At 53.8% G+C, this 19531-nt stretch overlaps 1 protein-coding gene across 1 annotated transcript in view; it reads left to right on the top strand.

Moving 5' to 3' along the window:
- Positions 1 to 18634, top strand: part of CAPN2 (calpain 2) — a 47721-nt gene extending 29087 nt beyond the window's left edge. Inside the window, exons 7-21 of the mRNA XM_072948681.1 lie at positions 471 to 556; positions 1429 to 1503; positions 2210 to 2370; positions 4279 to 4448; positions 6144 to 6155; positions 7139 to 7350; positions 9262 to 9298; positions 9836 to 9901; positions 11166 to 11223; positions 13149 to 13213; positions 14163 to 14231; positions 14775 to 14853; positions 16310 to 16426; positions 16678 to 16736; positions 18468 to 18634. Coding sequence (XP_072804782.1) covers positions 471 to 556; positions 1429 to 1503; positions 2210 to 2370; positions 4279 to 4448; positions 6144 to 6155; positions 7139 to 7350; positions 9262 to 9298; positions 9836 to 9901; positions 11166 to 11223; positions 13149 to 13213; positions 14163 to 14231; positions 14775 to 14853; positions 16310 to 16426; positions 16678 to 16736; positions 18468 to 18491 — 1290 coding nt within the window. The 3' untranslated portion in view covers positions 18492 to 18634. The remainder of the gene's footprint in view (positions 1 to 470; positions 557 to 1428; positions 1504 to 2209; positions 2371 to 4278; positions 4449 to 6143; positions 6156 to 7138; positions 7351 to 9261; positions 9299 to 9835; positions 9902 to 11165; positions 11224 to 13148; positions 13214 to 14162; positions 14232 to 14774; positions 14854 to 16309; positions 16427 to 16677; positions 16737 to 18467) is intronic.
- The last annotated feature ends 897 nt before the right edge of the window (positions 18635 to 19531 follow it).

The raw sequence follows: 19531 nt of genomic DNA, 5'->3' as shown, positions 1-19531 counted from the left end.
GTGATCTAATATGAAGTCCACATTAGCATCTTCCCGGTTGCTCCAAATGTCCTTTATATCACTCCCTCCTCTCCCCAGTCCAGGATTCAGTTGAGACTCATGCACTGTATTTGCTTATTGTTACCAGTGTTTATCTTCATAACAAAAGCACATCCTGTTACAGTCAGTTAACCTGAGGTTCGGAGGTAAAGAGCCAATGCAGAGTCTGGAACAAGCGCATTTGTGCCTCAGGCTTAGGACAGAGGTTAAAGAGCCCCGGTCTTCCAAGGCCCAGATCCTGGGAGCTGCCAAAGCTGAGCAGCTTTGAGAGTCTGGGGTCAAGTGCTTCTCCCTTTGGTGATCCCTCTTATAACATGGATTTGACACCCTCCACCCCCGGCTTATGGAGAAGGGGGCTTTGCACCAGAGAACCTTCAGGCCTGGCTTAAACTCAGCATCTCCCTCCTCTCCTTCGCCCACCCCTTCTTCAGGTTGAAAGTAGAGGCAGCCTGCAGAAGCTGATCCGCATCCGGAACCCCTGGGGAGAGGTCGAGTGGACCGGGCAGTGGAACGACAAGTGAGGAGGGTGGGGCTGGCGCCTGGGCTGGGGCGCTCTGCCTGGGAGGCTCCGGGGAAGTGAGGAGAGAGGGCACGGAGGCTGCGCTGAGGAGTAAACCTGAGAGCATAGGCCGCCCCAAGTGGGAGCAGGTGGCCCTGCTACAGACTCTTAACCAGTGCGCTCCAGCCATCTGGGTGCCGTTCCCAGACCCGGGGCTCCTGAGATGCTCTTCCTTTCATCGCCCCATGGTTCATCCCTTCCTTCGCTCAGAGTCCCTCTGCTATTGGACCTCAGGGGAACAATACACCCTTCCTCCCCTGGACACTCCTTCTGTTCCAAGGGTGTAAACTTTGTGCCTGAGACCGGAGAGAAGTCCCTCTGTTGATGTCCAGGGCTTCTGAATGGGTCTTCCTAGGGCTCCTCTCATGGTCTTCCTCTGCTCCTGTCCTCCATCCTCCTGCACAGCCTGGCACCCACATCCTTCCACCCTTTCCGTGGCCAACTCCCAGGCAGCCTCTGCCATGACAGAGAGAGCAGCCAGGGCCTCCAGGTCAGCTGCAGAGACCAAGAGGAGTGGGCCCCCAGCAGATCTCAATCAGCTCTTTAAAGAGCTGCCAGGCCTATCTCAGTCCGGGCCACTGATGCTGCCCCATGTCTCTCTGATGGGCTGTGTTCATTCCTGGCTCTCTGGCCACTGTCTTCCAGGATAACGTATCCTCTCACCTTGCTCCCTGCATCTCTTAGGCACAGGTGCATTGCTTCCCTCCCTGGCTGGGGTCTGGGCCCTCCGATGAGAGAGCGTGTCCTCAGTCCTGGATTTGGGGGCATCTTGGGGAGAAGTCCTCCCCTACACTAGTTTCTAATGCCTCTCCCATTGCTTGGTTTTCCAGCTGCCCAAACTGGAACACTGTCGACCCGGAGGTGAGGGAAACGCTGACGAGACGGCACGAAGACGGGGAGTTCTGGTAAGGTTGTTGGAGGCTTCAGGGAAAGAGGTGTCTGCCCCGGTGATCTTTACTAGAAAATTAGTGAGATTATCATGTTGAGGGTGCAGGGGCATGGGATCCTGGTTTTGCTGTTGTCTTAAATTCACTGTAAGACCCTGAACAGAAAAAGTTCTTGAACCCCTTCAATTTGTCTATCTCAACAATGGGGTTTCAAAGCCAAGCAGCTTCACAGAGAAGGCTAAGAGGAACCTGGCAGTCATGTTCAGATCCCAGAAGAAAACAAGGGAAAGAAGGGCCTTCCTCCTAACCCGTTCTTAGAGTCATCCCAACGCCTCAAGAACCCAGTCCGTTAGAGAGCAGTGACGGGCCTACGCGGGTGCGTCTGTGCCGCTCTGGGAGCCCCTGCGTCTGTACACGGCTGGCATTTTACCAGATGAGGTCCTTTCTGTTGCCTTGCTTGATACACATGGCTCCTGTCTTTACAAATGAGAGTTCTGAGCTGCAGGGAGTAACTTGCTCAAAGTCATGCAGCTAGAAGGTGGCAGCGCCAGGGCTGGAATCAGTGCCTTCCAATTGCCAACCTGGTGGCCACGTGGCCGCGAGGTGCTGTCTCCTAGCTGCTCTGCCCGGCCTCGACCGGCTCCTGGTCTAGCCTTGGGTGAAAGGCCCAGGCTCATCGGCGTGTCCTCTGCTAACCCGGGTGCCGGGTCCCTGCTTTTGCCAGGATGTCTTTCAGCGATTTCCTGAGGCACTATTCCCGCCTGGAGATCTGTAACCTGACCCCCGACACGCTCACCAGTGACACCTATAAGAAGTGGAAACTCAGCAAGATGGACGGGAACTGGAGGCGGGGCTCCACCGCGGGCGGCTGCAGAAACTACCCGAGTACGGCCCCGCCCCACCCTGCTGTGCTGCACCCCAGCCCAGCTGCTTCTGCCTGCTGGGGCCCTCTGCCTCCTCTCCCTGAGTCTCCATCTCAACCCCCTTCTGAGTCCCCTGGCCCCTTCTCTTCTGCACTCACCTGCTTTCCTACCTGGGCAGAACCCAAGATGTGCTGTTTCTGTGATGTCCCTTCTAGACCCCAGATTCACTGATGCTGCGGTATCTGCCACACCCACTGAGGCAGTGCTGATCCCACTTTGTGCCCATGGGCTGCTTTATCCCCCTGAAGCCCAGGCAGGCTACCCAGCAGGGAGACCTCACCCTCTCGGCCTCTGCACATCCAGGCCCTCCCTGGTGGTTGCCTGGCAACCCTCTTGTGCTCCGTTCACTCAGCAAATGTTGACAGGGCCCTGCTCAGATGGGGGTGAGGATTTCTACTCTGGTTTATCCTTTGTTGATTCCCCCTGACTCTTCTGCCTTGGTGGCCCAGTCCTCCCCTGCCCTCTCCTCCTCAGAAATTATCTCCTCATGATGACATGGGCCAACTATGGATCATACATTGGGCACTAGGAGCTGGGCTAAGTGATTCATTAATATATTACTCCACTTAATCTTCACAAAAGACTTCTGGGGCAGGCACTTTATTATCATCTCCATCTTTACGATGAGGCGACTAAGGCTTGGAGAGGTTAAGTGACTTGCCCAAGGCAAGTCCCTGGGATGTGATCCAGGCAGCTGACTGTGGAATCAGTCTTTCAGTATTACAGTGAAAAGTCATGGTCGTATATTGATTCTCTGTTACCAATGAGGAGACTGAGGCTCTAAGTGGCACACCTGGGCCACACAGCAAGTAGGCAGACTGGGGCTAGCTGACTGGTACCTCCAGCTCTGGTGCTTTTAATCCTTCACCTCAAGTGTGCAGCAACCAAGCAAGTTCCAGAGGTGCTGGGGTGGTGCTCTGCCTCAGACACGACTGTTTCCCCTCCCCATTCGATCAGGGGTCTGCAAACTCTTTCTTAAGGGCCAGATAGTAACACTTTGGGCTCCGTGGGCCATTCAGTCTCTATGGCAACTATGCAACTCTTGCTGTAGCTGAAGGCAGCCTTGCTTAGATGAATGCACGTGACTGTGTTCTAATAAAACTTCATGTGTAAGTACAGGGAGCCAGCAGCCCATAGAGCCATCGTTTGCTAACCCCTGTTCTAGGTGATGCCTTTATTCCCACAATTAGAATGTTACCCCATTAATTAGCCTTAAACATGAATGAATCTCAGCTTCATCCTGTAAACAGGTTTTGAAAGTGGGGAGGGTAGAGACACCTGGGAGCGGGCAAGGGGACAGGCCCAAAAGGACAAGGACACAGAACAAGAGGTTGAAATTGTAAACAGGATATTCCTGGCCCCCGGGTTCACTGAGAAGGGTGCGGAGCTAGTCTCCAGTTGCCCTGTCCAGGCCGGCTGGCCCATCTCTGAACCCACATTAGAGCCTGCTGGGAGAGGGTACCATGATAAGACACTGCAGCCAAGCCAAAGGGGACCTGCCTCTCAGCTCCAGCCCCCTGTTCCCGGGTGAGAAGTGCCCCCGAGCCCAGCCAGCCTGAGGGCAGGTGGGAGAGAACTGAACATGGGCCAAGGGGAGTTTCAAATCTCGGTTCCCCTGAGATTCAGACAAGCCCATAGCCCTCCGCTGTTCCTTGCCTGTTCCCCTCCTGACAGGCTGCTAACTAGTCCTGGTCTTTGGCTCCTCTGTGCCGCAGCCTCTCACCACTCCATCTTCCCCACTTCATCCCTCCCCGGCAGCCTCCAGCCCCTGAGACCAGGGCCGCCTCAGCGCCTCCTCCCTGTGCACACCCGCTCTCGGGCTGGGCTCCTGCGTCCTGGGTGACTGACCCTGGCCCTTCTCTGGCTGCAGATACTTTCTGGATGAACCCTCAGTACGTTATCAAGCTGGAGGAGGAGGACGAGGACCAGGAGGATGGGGAGAGCGGCTGCACCTTCCTGGTGGGCCTCATCCAGAAGCACCGGCGGCGGCAGAGGAAGATGGGCGAGGACATGCACACCATTGGCTTTGGCATCTACGAGGTACCGGAGGGCAGCCACAGGGCATGGACTCCACCTTCCCGTCCTCCGTGGCTCCTCTCAGCACCTCAAGGAAGGCCAACCCCAGAGGCAGACCCAGAGACAGGACCCCACACCGGGAGCTTGGCTAAGGAAAAGCAAAGCCACAGGCCAGGCCAGTCTTAGAAGTCATGCAAGGAGGTCCCTGCTGCTGGCTTGTGTCACCACGAGCGCCCTGCCTCCCCTGCAGCCAGCTGCCTGGGAGTCCTACTCTTTCTAATGGCCTCCACATCCCTTCTCATGTCCCCCAGACCCAGCACCCTGGTTAGCCACCAGTCTCCAAAGAACAGAAGAGACTTAAGCTGAGTACAGAGTATACTGGACCACCTCAGGAGCCACTGTGAGGGCAGGAACTGGGGCAACAGGTCCAGCTGGTCAGAGCTCAGCACAGTGGCTGGTCTGGATGGTGGAGCGCTCAGGGCAACGGAACGGTTGGTCATAGGCTCCCCCCAGGGCTCTGTAGGCTGGAGCCCCGCTCCCCATACAGACACTCACTGCCCACAAATCCTTTCAGTCTGAACCAAATGAAAGAAAAGCCCAGCTCAGCCGCAGTCAGGGGGCAGCCACATTACTACCACGTCTACCCCCGGGGGCTGCAACATGCGGGGCCCGGCACCCTCCCCACTCCCACAGCACAGCGAAGAGCCGCTCCTGGCCTGGGCTGAGCAGTGGGAGAAGCCACTGAAGTGGGGTGCACTTTGCTGTGACAGGGGAGCCCCAGTGCTGTACTAGAGTTAGCCCACTCTTCCCAGCCCCACGTTCAGTAAGGACACATTGACAGCCTGAAAATGACCATGGTAGAGAGGGAGCAGTATTTACACCATGGAAATTAGCAAATACTACAGATCAGGGCTCCCACCAGATCCCAAGAGCTGGGTTCCCAGCATACCACATAGGAGTCAGACCCAATGGCAGGGGAGAAGGCTCTCTGTGCTCACTCATCAGGGCAACATGGCTGCCACCCATGGGCCAACCATCTACCTGTTCACCCACCCAGAAGTGGAGCACTCCCCCAAATGCACATGAGTCCAAGCTCCTCAGTCTCTGAAACAGGAGCTGAGGACTTCGGATCTGGAACAGCGTAGCTGCAAGGATTATGCAGACTGAATTGTGACACAGCCCACCACTCCCACCACTTCACAGGCTTGGAAATCCACCCAGGAGCTTTCAGAGCTGGTTTGGTCCCATTTTAGAGACAAGGAAACTGAGGCCAGGGAAGGGAAATGACTTGCCTGAGAAAACACGGATGTGGCCAACGGAAGCCTAGACCCGACACCTGCTAGTTCCTAGCCCAGAGTGCACCCACCTCCCTGTGCTGCTTCCTCAGATGGCATGGACCTGCTTTCCCCAGGTGGGGGGGGGGGCTTTGCTACAGGTGGCTGGGTGACCTTAGACAGGTCACTTCAAGCTCCATGCCTCGGTTTCATGCTCTATAAATTAGGAATATTACTAAGAGTTCATCTACGTTATTACTGGATCATACTTTTTTTTAATGTAGGAATGCTTTGAGTTCCTGAGAAAATAATTACTACCTAAGCTTAGTTAATATTTCTAAAGCTGCAGAGAAAGGGGAGTAGCCAAGGAGACCACCTCAGTGGGGACATTTCTTCCTGGAGCTTTTCCAGAGTCTGAATTAAGCGTGTTCTCCTTTATTTGCAGGTTCCGGAGGAGGTACGTCTGGTGCGTCAGTCCCGTCCCTGGGGGCTCAGGTTCACCAACAAGTCAAAGGCTTAGACTGCTGGCTCGGGGGTCTTGTGAAGCCTGCTGGTAGCCATGAAGGATGAGTCCCCACCCACTCTGGACCCAGGGAGGTTGCTCAGGTCCTTTATCCTGGGGTCTGAGCTCAGGGTGAGGCGCCTTGGGGAGTCCCCGAGGTCTGAGCTGCTTCCCCGGGGCCAGCAGGGCTGCGTTTAGTCCTGGGTGGAGGACCCATGGTCTGGGACTGCAGGAGGCTCCTCTTGGAGTCCTGTATTGCTCTTCCACAAGCCTGAAGGCAAATGGTGAGCCCACAGGTTGTATTACAGAGATGCGGGAGCAAAGGAAGAGGCCTGGACCCAATTCCCAGCTCTGCCATTTGCAGGCTGTGTGACCTTGGACAATTACCCTATCCTCTCTGGACTTCAGTTTCTTCTTCCATATAACTGGTCAGCCATCCACCTTGCCAAGCTGTTGGGATGCACTGAATTACGTGAGAGCAGTTAGTAGGCCTGCAGGTAGGGTTAACCGATAGGGTGAGACGCACAGTAGCGGCGTGTATCTTCAAAGGCCACAGCTATTCAAGTCGACACCCAGGACACTGCAGATGGTGACCTGCTGGGCCTTTGTGGATGCCGTGGTCAGACTGACACACCGGGTTTGGAAGCAGAGCCCCCTTCTCGCTCTGGTGCAGTTCGCTTCTGTCAATGTGTCTACACCACAGGGAACTGAGTGGGTCCCTGCCGCACGATAATGTCCCTGAGTGGTTAGAGGAAGGCCGAGGACCTATGTCCAAGTAGCAGATGGACGTGGGGTCCCCCGTCGCCCGTGCCGCCGAGTTCCTCAGTGGGCATTTCTTGTTTGGGGTAGAAAGTTTGCTTTTTAGCTCAGATGATCCAGACATTGTTGCTGGAGCCCTTTCCGGCCTCCCCTCCCACTTGCTCCTGTTTCTTCACCAGCTGACTGGACAGACCAACATCCACCTCAGCAAAAACTTCTTCCTGACGCACAGAGCGCGGGAGCGGTCGGACACCTTCATCAACCTGCGTGAGGTGCTCAACCGCTTCAAGCTGCCCCCAGGCGAGTACATCCTCGTGCCATCCACCTTCGAGCCCAACAAGGACGGGGACTTCTGCATCCGGGTCTTCTCCGAGAAGAAAGCCGACTACCAGTAGGTGGCTCTGCCCCCTCCTCCTCCTCCCCACCCCTCGTCCCGCCTGCCCACCCGTCCCTGGCCCACCCGGGACCTTACTGCCCCGAACCTCAGCTTCCTTCTCTACACTGCCTGCCCGCTTCTCGGGCCCAGTGTGGGCATTTGAGGCATTGAAGACCTTTAGTGTTGTACTCAGGTGAGCCAAGAAAAGAGCCACTCGGGCTGTTTTTGATTAGAAAGGGGTCGTTGAAAAGCAAGATGCAGAATCTAATTTCACAGCTGGAACGCCTGTCATTTGGGGCAGTGCTGGCGGAATCCTTGCCCTCCCAGTCCAGTGGCCGGGCAGGGCCACGGGTGTAGGTGACAGTCTCCGTGGCCCCTCAAAGCTTTCTAGCATCGCTCTCCGTCACAGTCACCAGGCCTCCAGGTCCTCCCCCTTCCTCACTGGATCCCAGCTGTTTGGGGACCCTTTTTGGCCGATACCACTGTCAGTATGGCCTCAATTCACATGGCTTCTGCAGTAGGGCACTTGCCTGCTTGATAATCAGTCTTGGGCAACTGAAGCAGCAGATTTACCGGTAGGCCATGGAACTGTCTAGAACTGATGGAAGGCTGAGTGGCAGGACGGGGAAGAGCAGGGACCAAGGACTCGCTGTGGGGCCGGGGTGTGGGAAGCAGGGGGCGTAGCCACTGCTTTGTGCCCTCTGACCTTGGGCCCAGAGCTGAGATCCAGAGACCCAGCAGAGGGTGTCCACGGCCTCTCTGAGCCCGCCTGGAGAGGGGAGGGGGCATGGGAGGGAGGGAGGAGCAGGGTTACCCATGGTCCAGCACAGTACACGGCAGAGAAATAACTTACCTCGAGAAAACCGGGGTGCTGTTAAGGCGAGGAGCTGGCGCCTGGCCGCCGCAAACCTATAACATCCCTGCCTCGTGGCTGCAGCCCTCCTGCCGCTGACAGGCTCTCTCCTTGTGCTGAAGCTTATCATGGGAAGGGTCTTGCTTGCAGCTGAGAGCACGGCCCTTCCCCGTGGCAAGCTTCCCCAGAAGGATCCTTGGAGGGAGCCTGGTGTGTTCAGCCTGCAGTGCCCTTACTGACAAGGAAATGGGAACAGGACTTGGTGACATTGGAATGACACTGTCCTATGTCAGCCTCAGTCCTCTCCCTCCCTGCCAACCACACCGCCGTCCCAGGGAGGCCTCAGCACCCCCAGCTCTCCTGTTGGCCGGGGGAGCTCCCGACCCCGACAGGACATCCTGTCCTGCCCCTCAAAGTTGTCTCCTTCCTTGTCCCAGGATATGAATGCTGATTCCGGCTAGCGGCACCAAGAAGTCCCCTTATCCTTTCTGCGAGGTGTCAGCACCGCAGAGGGGTCTCTGGGTGGCCTAGTCTGGGATCCGAGGGTGCCGGAGGAAGACCCTCCTGAACCTTACTTCCCTCACTGGGGAGCAGAGGACCCAGCTCTGCACACAGGACTGAGTGTGGGATAAACTAACCACCGCCCGAGCTTCAGCTGAAATCACCTATGGCCTCCCCACTGCCTGCCTTCTCCAGCCCTCAGCAGAGCGAGCAGGCAGCAGTGTGCACTGCGTGGTCCTCAGTGTGGACATTTATAATGGCACAGAGCATTTCCAATGGAACCTAAATGCTGTTCCTCAAAGCCAGGAACTGAGTGAGTCGTCCAGGGCACCAGCACTGCGGGACGTGGGGCTCTGCAGATTGTTCCAGCCATGACACTTCCTTAGATCATTTCTGCTTTATTTCTGCTGCAGGGGACATGTTATCACAGACAATTGCTATGCAGAGAAGACCCCTGTGCCCACCCCATGCTGAGTTTAATGTCACAGTTCCATTTTAGCAGTGACTTCTGCAACACTCCCTTTGCGCCCTCCCCTCCCTTCCAGTAACCCACAGTTTCCTTCTGTCTCCAGGGCTGTCGACGATGAAATCGAGGCCAACCTTGAAGAGGTACTTGTAACCCCTTGAATTCCACCCACACTCTGTCCTGAACAACCCAGGAGCAGAGAAGCAGAAAATAATCCCAAGGGCTTAGGAGGCCCCTAGGACGTGATGAACACAGCATGCAACGAAGGATGCAGCCCTGGCCTGGGAGTCTGGAGCTCCTGCCCTGGCTGTGCGGTCCCTGGGAGGTCACTCATGTGCACGTGGGGGCCGTGGAGGATGAGACACCCGGCTGCACTGATCAGTGGAGGTTCTTGCCACTCCCCTCTCTGGACATGGGTTTGCTCATCGATCAAACGGAAGCGCTGGGTGATGAGATTTCTCAGATCCCCTAGAGTTCCAGGAGTTGTGACTCAGCGGTAAATCCTGAAGGGCTTTGAGAGATACAACTCGGGAATTTTTTACTAATTCCTCATACCATCCTGTGTCTCAATCCCAGTAACCATAGAATTTAGGACCGAGAGAGGGAGAGAGGGTAACTGTGGGCAGGGGGAGGCCACCTTGCTGGTCCACTGCGTCTCACGTCTGTGCCTCACCTCCCAGAACGACGTCAGTGAGGACGACATCGATGATGGATTCCGGAGGCTGTTTGCCCAGTTGGCAGGGGAGGTAAGTGTCCCCAAACCTCAGTGTTACGCACCCTGCTGGATGCAAAGGGGAAGACAGTCTGTCCTGAAGACTTCCATTTAAGGGGAGAAAAGAAACAAACTGAATGACGGCAAAGAGGAGTTGCAAATGTAACCAGGATTTCTGTTCAGATTTGTTGCCTCTGTCCCCCGCCCCACCCCAGGACCTCTGCCCTTGGCCGGGGGCCTCCAGTTTCTGGTGGGTTCCAGCACTGTGTTCCTCTGGCCTTGGGACCCCTGGGCCTCATCATATGGCTGTGTTATTTGCTCTGTTCCACTGCAGCTGAGACATGGAACTCGGCCCCTTCTTGATTTCCACAAAACTTTTTGAGGTGATGGAGGACTTTAAATCATGGATGCAGCAAGAGTACGTTAGACTTCCCTGTTCTTAAAAAGAAAACAAAAACTGCAGCCATTTAGGCTCCATCTGCTACAAAGTTATTCCAGCCTCTTTCTTCCCAGCAACTTTAAAAAGTCATTCTCCTCCATTCTATGGAGGACTCTGGCTCTGTCCAGTGTCCACCATCCAGCTCACCTGGGCCTCCTCATCAGTGCGCTGAAGCAGGTGCCACCACTGCACACCTCCACCTGCCTGCCCCCCCACCCCCGCCCCCTCCCCGGTTTCTCAGGGGAAGGGGCATCACAGAGACAGACTTCCCCACCAACTGGGGACATTTACACTCACCACCCCCACCCCACCACATGCCCGCATACCTCAAGAAGGAACAAATGACTACAGTCAATTTTGGTCGGAAATAACGGGGCGTGTCCCCCAGGTCCACGTGGTGTGAGTGAGGAGAGGCATCTGCACCACCTGGGAGGAGCCCTGGCCTAAGGGGCCACAGAGAAAGCACCGGGCCGGCTCCTGGAGACAGCCAGTTCTAACCAGCTTTCCAGGAAGCCGGATCTGGGGTGTAAAGGAAGGCGGCTGGGTGGGAGGAATGGGGTCGAGAACTAAGTCAAAAGACCACAAACATGGGTGGAGCGGAGAATTGACTCTATTCCCTACAGCAAAGGAGCGGTGGCTGAGCTCTGCCTGGAGCACACTGCACAGCGAAACACTATCTAAAACTCGGGCTGGGGCAGCAGCAGCATCTCCGGGGGGCTTGTGAGAAATGCACACCCGCAGACCCCAGACTCACGCACCTCGCAGGGCGTGGCCGGAGCAGGCACCATTTAGTGTTTGCTGCTCCACTACCTGTGGCCCCCGGGGAGCCACTAACGATGCTCTGTTTGCACATCTGCAGGATGCAGAGATTTCTGCCTTTGAGTTGCAGACAATCCTGAGAAGAGTTCTAGCAAAGCGTAAGTATCCCCTCCTTACAACCCTCATCCTGCTCCTGGGGCTGGGAGGTGAGGGAACGCGGGAGTCCTTCCCCTTCCACGTCTTGGCTCCTGTGGCTGAACCGCCACGTCTGCTGCCCGATAAATACCGATGCGACCATCGCTAAAGACCTGGGTCAATGAGGTTCCTCCTCCATGTGATTAAAACAAGGTTTCCGGGGTCTGGAGGTCAAAGATCACACCCAGGTTTCTACTACTTACTAACTGTGATCTAAAGTGAGTTAGATAACCTCTCTGACTCTTGTTTCCTTATCTGCAAAATAGTCACATTCTTACTCACCTCATAAGAGGGGTTGAACGTCATAAGTGAGATGACGTGTAGGAACTGCCTAGCACAAAGGCTCCATAAACGGTGGCTATTAGGATGATTAATTGGTTTAAAAAAGAAAAAAAAGCTGAGTCAGCCCAGACGATGGGAGCCGGAAAGCATCCCCGTCCCTGAATCCCAGCTGAATGTAGTAGGGAGCCAGTGAGAGTGACGACATCTCACTGATCAGCCAGAATGGAGAAATAAATGGTCCCTCTTTCACTCAAACGAAGGGGAATGACATTAGAAAGCCTCATCTCCCAAGTGTGTGTTTAAGTGAGCCTCATGCGGGGCCAGTTGTGGATGGGAGAAGGGTCAGCCACTTCAGGTGAGCTGATGGGCCGGGCAGGTGCCTTCAAGGCTTCAGAAATGGCCGCTCCCAGCCCAGGCTGACGGGCTTCACAGAGAACAGACACAGCTAAGGAGCTAGAGAGCCGTGGTTCTCGCACACTGTTCCAGCTGGTAACTGTTTCTAAAGTGAAAAATATCAAAGGATTGATTGTCCACCTTCGCACTGCTGATCACCACTGCCGGTGGGGAGGGGATGGTGGGGGAGAACACACACACGCACGTTTCCCCCCTAAATTGTCCCAAGAACCACACTGCATTTGAGCTTCTGTGAGTCCCAGAGCTCCTGCCAGGGGTTGAATGGCCAGCACGGCCAAGCCAGAGCGTCCCCAGGGCAGGTCCCATCCTCAGCCTCCCTCCTCCAGTCTGGGGGTGACAAGAAGATGGTGTTACCCTGAGGCTGCCAGGCACAAGTGAGGTCATCGGGCTCCCCAGATGTGTGGCCGTCATGAGGACACTAAGCCTCGTTGTTACTGCATAGGAGCGGGGAGGAGGGGGGAGCGGGCTCAACTCCTCCTCGCGGGGGGGTGCAGCATTGGCCTCCCCGTGCCTGGCGACTCCTGTCTTCTGCCCCAGGCCGCCTCACGCCCAGACGTGGGACGGGGTCAGAGCCTAGAATGGCTGCTCTGAGACAGGTTCAGTCATAACCTTTTACAAGGACTTGATGGAAAGCGTGGGCTCCCATGAAGTCTGGGAACAGAGTCATGTCTGTGACAAGGCTGTCATCCAACCTGCCAACCACCAGCTTGACAGGACTCACCTAGGAGAGCACAGGGGCTCCGACAGCCTCTGGCCCACTGGGTGCTCACCCAGCCGGGGACACACAGGCTCCAGAAACGCCTGCAGACGGACAGTTAGGTCAACCTCTTCCTCTCACAGGTCCCAGCCTAGAATGAACACGTGTGGCCTCTGATTTGTCCCTGCCTGATGACCACAGGTGACTTATTGTACCCTGTGAGCTTTGAAAGGCCCGGTCTCTTTATCATTCTTTTATTTAAAAAGCACTGATTAAAACCTTATATGCCCATGGTCAACATACAGAGAAGTCAGACAGATGTCCCACATCCTCTGCACTGTCCCAGTGTGCTGGCCACCAGCCTCATCTGGATGTTTGAAATAACTTGAGGTGACTCCTGTATGAGGGCAGATACAGGACACTCCTGTCGTCACAGAAATTTCTGCCGGCAGAGCCATTCTAGAAGGTTTCCCTGTTACTTATTTTGTCTTCTAGGCCAAGATATCAAGTCAGACGGCTTCAGCATTGAGACCTGCAAAATCATGGTTGACATGCTCGACGTATCCTTTAATATGTGCCCGGGAGGACAGACTGGAGGAATCTGAAACCTCGCTCCGGGCGGACGCGCACACTCCCCGTCTCCCCTTCAGAGCTGCTGGCTGGACCGCTGCTGGGTTGTAGGCCTGTTGTCAGCACTCACCTCCCTCACTAGGGAAACCGGCGCAACTTCACATGAGGGCAAGTGAGAGGTCACACCCCTAGGCTGCCCACACCGGCTGGTGAGGTCAGCCAGCTGGGCCCTGGGCTCTTCCAGGCGCTCCCACCAGTCCGCCCACTGGTCTCTGCCCTGGGCAGCTTGGATTTGCTTCCTGAGTGACGGTGTTTCCATTACTCCTCTAGGAAAGCGTCCCCTAAACCATATTTCTGATGGGAGCCTTTCCCTGTCATGATTTTCTTCCTGGTTTGTTGGTTTGGGCCCCACCCTCCAAGCACCTTCTCCGTCCTCTTCTCTCCGGCTCCTCCCCAGGCCCCACTCACCTGAGGCCAACTAATCATCCTCTCTCCTCCCCCATTCCTGATGCTTCCCGAGGGCGCGGGGCAGGGCCGTCACACTTGCGTGATGCTTCATCTCTGGGTTTGTGGCACCCTGTGTAGCTCCCCTCACAAGAGGCCCCTTAGAAGTAATGATCTCCCCAAGTGGGTGAGGGCCCCGCCATTAGAAGCCACCTGAAACCCCTGCATATCCTCCGACAGCTCATCTTCAGCAGGACCTGGGCCTTCAGGGCACCCGAGACAATCGGCAGGCAGAGGTGGGGGCACCAGCGGGTCTCTATCCGGCCCTTCACCAACCCTTTGAGGGAGCTGTGGCCAACAGGAGGAGCAGGAGAGGGTCCTGTGAGGGCCCTCGTGAATAAGTGGTGGTTACCAGGCTCCCCAGGGGAGACGACAAACCAGGGGACACGGCCCACGTGAGCCCAGACTCCAGGAGCTTTCCTTAGCCGAAGGCAGTCGGATGGCAGTGGCAAGCTGGGCCTGAAGGAGTTCTACATTCTCTGGACGAAGATTCAAAAATACCAAGTAAGAGCCCGGGGGACCCAGTGGCCAGGGCGGGGGATCTGTGTGAGGACCGTGGACTCCCGGATGCAGCAACTCTCCCCGATGGCGAGGAACGTTTCCCAGGGGAGGGCGTTGCACCCATAATGGCGCTCAGGATGGGTGAAGACAGGGCTGGGCGAATGCAAACAGAAAAAGCAAAGACTTTGCAAGTTAGGCCATCTCCTCCCTGCCAGACTGGCTAGAAACGGGGTCTTCTAGAAGCCACCGAGTTTCCTGGAAAGCCTGAGGAGCCCCTTGTGGTTTAGATTCTTGGCAGCTCAGGTACAAAAAGCACAGAAGACACTCACAGGGGCTCATGCGGTTGGCTAGGGGGTCTGACGGGCATATTTATAAACCAGCTCACGGAGAGAGGCGAAACACTTACTTAAGGCAGAAATGGGTGACTCTTCCCAAGGCAAACTAGAAGCACGGAGCTAGAGGGACTTCAGCCCCACTGAGCACAGAGAACAGAGGTAACCTGCCACCTTTTGGGTCATGGTTTTCTAACTATTTTCCATGTTCCAGAAAATTTACCGGGAAATCGATGTGGACAGATCCGGTACCATGAACTCCTACGAGATGCGGAAAGCACTAGAAGAAGCAGGTAACACTTCCTAGCTGTATTTCCTTTCTTTCATCTGCAGAATATGTGAAAACTTATTCTATACGATACAAAGTTTGGTAAAGTATGAAATGAAGTAGGTGCTGGTTCAATACCGACACATCCTTTTCATTCCCCTTTTTAAAGACCACTTGGTAAAATGAAATGGAGTCCAGGACACTCTGCCTCCTAAGCCTTCCTGAATCTCAGTTTCCCTCCAAGAGCCCTGGTGGGTCACAGGCAAAGCAGTTCTCAGCAGACCCACCCAGACCCTCCTCTCAAGCACAGGGTTGGTCAGGCAGAAATGGGATGTCCAGCTCCACCCTTGGGTGAGTCCCTAGCAGAATGTGATGTCAGTAAAAGGGACACCAGCTTGGGGGACACAGCAGAGTGGAAGCCTGTGTGCTTAGGGGACAAATATGACAACACGAGGTTTTCATTAGCTGGATATAATGCCACAGCAGAGACCCCAAGTCGGCGGTTTAAACAAGATACATCTTTCTCTCACAGAACAACTCAAGCTCAAGCTGTCCAAGGCTGGGATGGTGCCTGCTGCGGTCAGGGACCCGGGCTCCTTCCATCATACTGTCACCGGCCCTTAGAGCGTTGCCCTTATCTGCAGGAGTGGGATGGCTTGCTGCCACCGCCACATTCAAGCAGTGGGCTCACGGGAGGCGGGAAAGAGGGGCTTCTTGCCTTTAAAGGCACATGTCCCCCTGCCAGGACTCAGGCCTTGTGACTAAGTCCTGGCAGTGGGACTGCAAGGAAAGCTGGGAAAGGCAGCCTTGATTCTCGGCAGCCACGGCTTGTTAAAAATTCTACCACTATGGATAAAGGGAGAAATAATTTTTTTTCTAAAGAAACATTTTAATATATATGTATATTTCTAAGCACAGGTGTTACTGAAATTCTATTCTTCATCATATTAGAGGGGAAAATATATTTCTGTTCTAGAAAAATTATATACCTATATTCTATAGAAGAAAAAAATTTTTTGTTTCAACATTATATGCATTTGTTTTTGAAAACTAAATAGATCTTTTATTTTTTTATTGAAGTACAGTTGATTTACGAGAATTAATATCAGTTTACCTTGAACAGTTTCTGACACATACATCCAGGAAGAATCTAGTCTCCAAGATGATTCAGAGCTAAGCAAACAGAAAAGGAGGTGTGGTTGACAGCCTGAAGCTGTGTGACCACAGGAGTAGTAGGAAGAGGCAAGGAGGGTCTTAGGTGTCAGTCAGTAAGGAGAGAGGCCAGGTGGAGGTGAACAGTGTGGAAACAGCATCGGCACAAGGCACTGGCTTTGTAAAATAAAGTTGGGGGGGCGCAGAGCAGTTCTAATTGTGATCTAAATCCCCCCGCCCTCCCCCCCTCCCCGTTCCACATGACCCAGGGGGAGGGAGCCCCAGGGTGCAGCCTAACTCTTAGCAATCGGTTTGCATGTTCACCACAGGGTTCAAGCTGCCCTGTCAGCTCCACCAGGTCGTTGTCGCTCGGTTTGCAGATGAGCAGCTTATCATCGATTTTGACAATTTTGTTCGGTGTTTGGTTCGACTGGAAACACTATTCAGTAAGTGCCTACCCTGGGGAAAGATCCAGCTCAGCGCCCTGGGGATTAAAGCAGCCCGCCCTTCACCACAGGCGAAGCCACCTGAGCCCAACACGGGTCTGCCCAGTTGAGAAGGAAAATCCTTCTTTAATTTGGGGACAGCAGGGAGAAATAACAGCTTGTGATGTCCAGTGAAGTCAGCTGCCAGCTGGGGAGGTGGGCCACTTGCTGTTCCCGCTCACTCACCCCTACACCCTCTGGCTGCCCCACAGGGATATTCAAGCAGCTGGATCCCGAGGACACCGGGACCATCCAGCTCGACCTGATCTCTGTGAGTCTGTGGCATCCCAGCCACGCCCCAAGGGGACAGGGAGGAGGGCTGTTCCTCGGGAGACAGAGCCCCGTGCCTTATTGATCGGAATCTCAGTCTGTTGGCGACAGGCTGTAAATGCTTATCAGGTCCCACAGTGCACGGCCGTTTGCAGGCGTTTCCAAACTACCTATTGATTCTCAAGTCCAAGAAACACACCCGGTTTCTCCTCCCATGAGTTTTGCCTTGAGAATTGCACAAGATTAAAATAGGAGGGCGGCTGCAGGATCCCATTTAGAAAAATGACCTGCTAATTAATTAGCATGCCCGGGAGAAGGTGCTCTGCAAAGAAACCCTGTGGGTGAAGTTCAAGTGGGTTTGGGAAGATCTGTCGTTCTTAGATCTACTTAAAATATTTTCTGAGCAAGTGACTTTTCTCTACTCCCTCCCCTTCAGAATAAAACGATCAATAGTAAATAAGCTGCCAAACAGAATGACTATACTCATGTGCCCGGAACCCCAGCAATGCCCACCTCTGAAATGATCACCAATCCAAACCCAGTCACTATACCAATTCCACAAAAAGCAGAGCGCAAATGTTCTCTTGTCAGCTGAAGACAGAAAGTTCTCACTTCAGAGAAAGCCAGCTGGGGTGTACTTTCATCCTCACCTGCCTCCAGCCGGCACCTCCTCTGTCCGTGGGGCAGCTGAGCTTGGGGCACACAGGTGACAAAGGGCGGGGTCAGGTGGCCAGTGCTGAATGTGAATGACATGTCCCATGGACCAGAGTGGTAGGAAGGACAGATGTGAGGGACTGACAACTCCTTTCCTTGAACCTGAACTCAGGAGGAAACCAGCAATTAAACAGCTGTTTCACTCTATTATGTTAAAGTAACTTTAGCCAAATGAACATAAATTTTAGTTAGTCACAAAGAACACTGACTTGCTTAAAACTCTGCGCAGCCTAGGAAATACCCCTCCCCGAAACTGCCATCTAAGGTAGAGGCAATACAGCTGGGACTTGAACATGCCATCTGTGAATTCAGGAAACCAGCCTCCTCCTCATTCCCACTGGAAATCTTACTCCTCCCCAGCCCCCACTGCTCTGTGCTGGCCAGCCTACTCAGTCCTTCTCCCCGCTTCCTCTGAGCAATATCTTGTCCACCGGCTGTCCCTCCCTCCTTTTCTAAGCCTCGCCTTTCACGGGTCCCATGAGTTCCCCATACACCACTGTTTTTCTGCCAAGGCTGCGACAGCAAGGTCTCCCCTTCAGTTTGCAGTGACGGCCAGCCCTGGCTGCAGGTGACATCACCTGCGGAGCTTTGCAGAAGTCCTGCTGTCCAGGCCCCTCCCAGACCAATTCAACCAGAATCTGATTTAAAGGCCCCGGATTACTCCAATATAGAACCAGGGTTGAGAACCACTAGTTTAAGGGCTCTCCACACCCCAAACCGACCTCTGAGGTGACACTCGGAGGCAGAGACGTGAAATTGCTGGTTCATGGTGTCTGAGTTTCATGTGTTTCAGTCAACACTGTGGTATGATTTATGACTACCTGACTTTACCAGCCTGTAAAAAGCTAGACCTGTAAAAATCAGTTAGGAAAAGAGGTGAGTTAGTGCACTGAGATCTTAACCCCTGATCAGCTTTTCTGGTACAGTGGTCAGTCTTTCAGGATAATCCACAGGGACTTAAACAGACTTTTAAATTTTAAAAGTAGTCACTGAGCTGACTTGCTTTTTCCTCCCACAGTGGCTGTGTTTTTCAGTACTCTGAAGTTCTAACTAACCTGCCTGAAGACTTCTCATGAAGGAGAATCAGCCAAGGACTAACCCTTCACAGAGAAACTTTTTATCTGGATCCTGAAGTTATGGGAACATTTACTTAAACTGATAATTAGCTGAAAATAATGATACTGTCCACTTGAGAAAGCAGAACTTCCAGGTATCAAAGTATCATTATTTTGATTATGAAAGTAAAAGATTTGCATAGTATTATACTAAATGCAAGTGAGTCGCTTAACCCTCGATAAACTTAGAGAAAACCTTCAGATGTACATAGTATACACACTTTTTACTTTTACACACTTTCCCATTTATAGCACTATTAAATCAGGAAAAAAATGCAGCTGTAGCATTTAATGGACAGCAGTCCAGGGATCACCATCTCCCTTGAGTAAAACAGAAAAATACGATACATCACGAAGGCTTCTGAAGAGGCCAGGTGAGAAGCACAGCTCTGTCATTTGGGTTAAGTAAGAGACAGGTTTTATATAAAACTGGTTAACAGTATGTCTTAACTCAAGTCCTTGAGCACATCTGGTCTCACGCACTGCACGTTCCGAGTACTAAAGGGATTTCGCTTACCCACACGGGCGTCGGGTCCGCAGCCCCTTATGATAAAACACCACAGCTGTTGGCACCTGCCTCAGACCTCCCCGAACTTCACCACCGCTCGCATCTGTGCATGGGTCGGGGGACAGTCATAGAGGACCATCTGTGAAAACGACGCGAGCTTGTTTCCCGGCTTCTCCTTGGGAAAATGCTAGCAACATTAGAAAAATACTGCCTTGTTGCCTTACCTTCCTCCAGATGTACTGTTAAATAAAGAGTTGCCCAAGCAATCACATGTCCGCTGTCCTTCCTGGAGGGGCTCTGCGGCGAGCATCCCCTGACGACAGCCTATTCCACGTTAGCAAGGCGTGCTCGCTCCCTCTGCAAGTGCCCGTCCTGGGAGGAAAGGGCAGCTCACCCATCATCTCAAGGTGGAACTATAAAACTTTGAAAAAAAATCCAATCCAGCAGCTCTGATAATTG

The sequence above is a fragment of the Vicugna pacos genome, chromosome 23 (genome assembly GCF_048564905.1).
Source record: "Vicugna pacos chromosome 23, VicPac4, whole genome shotgun sequence".
NCBI lineage: Eukaryota > Metazoa > Chordata > Mammalia > Artiodactyla > Camelidae > Vicugna > Vicugna pacos.
The sequence above is the reverse complement of the archived record's forward strand: the minus strand, read 5'-3'. Positions and strand labels throughout refer to the sequence as shown.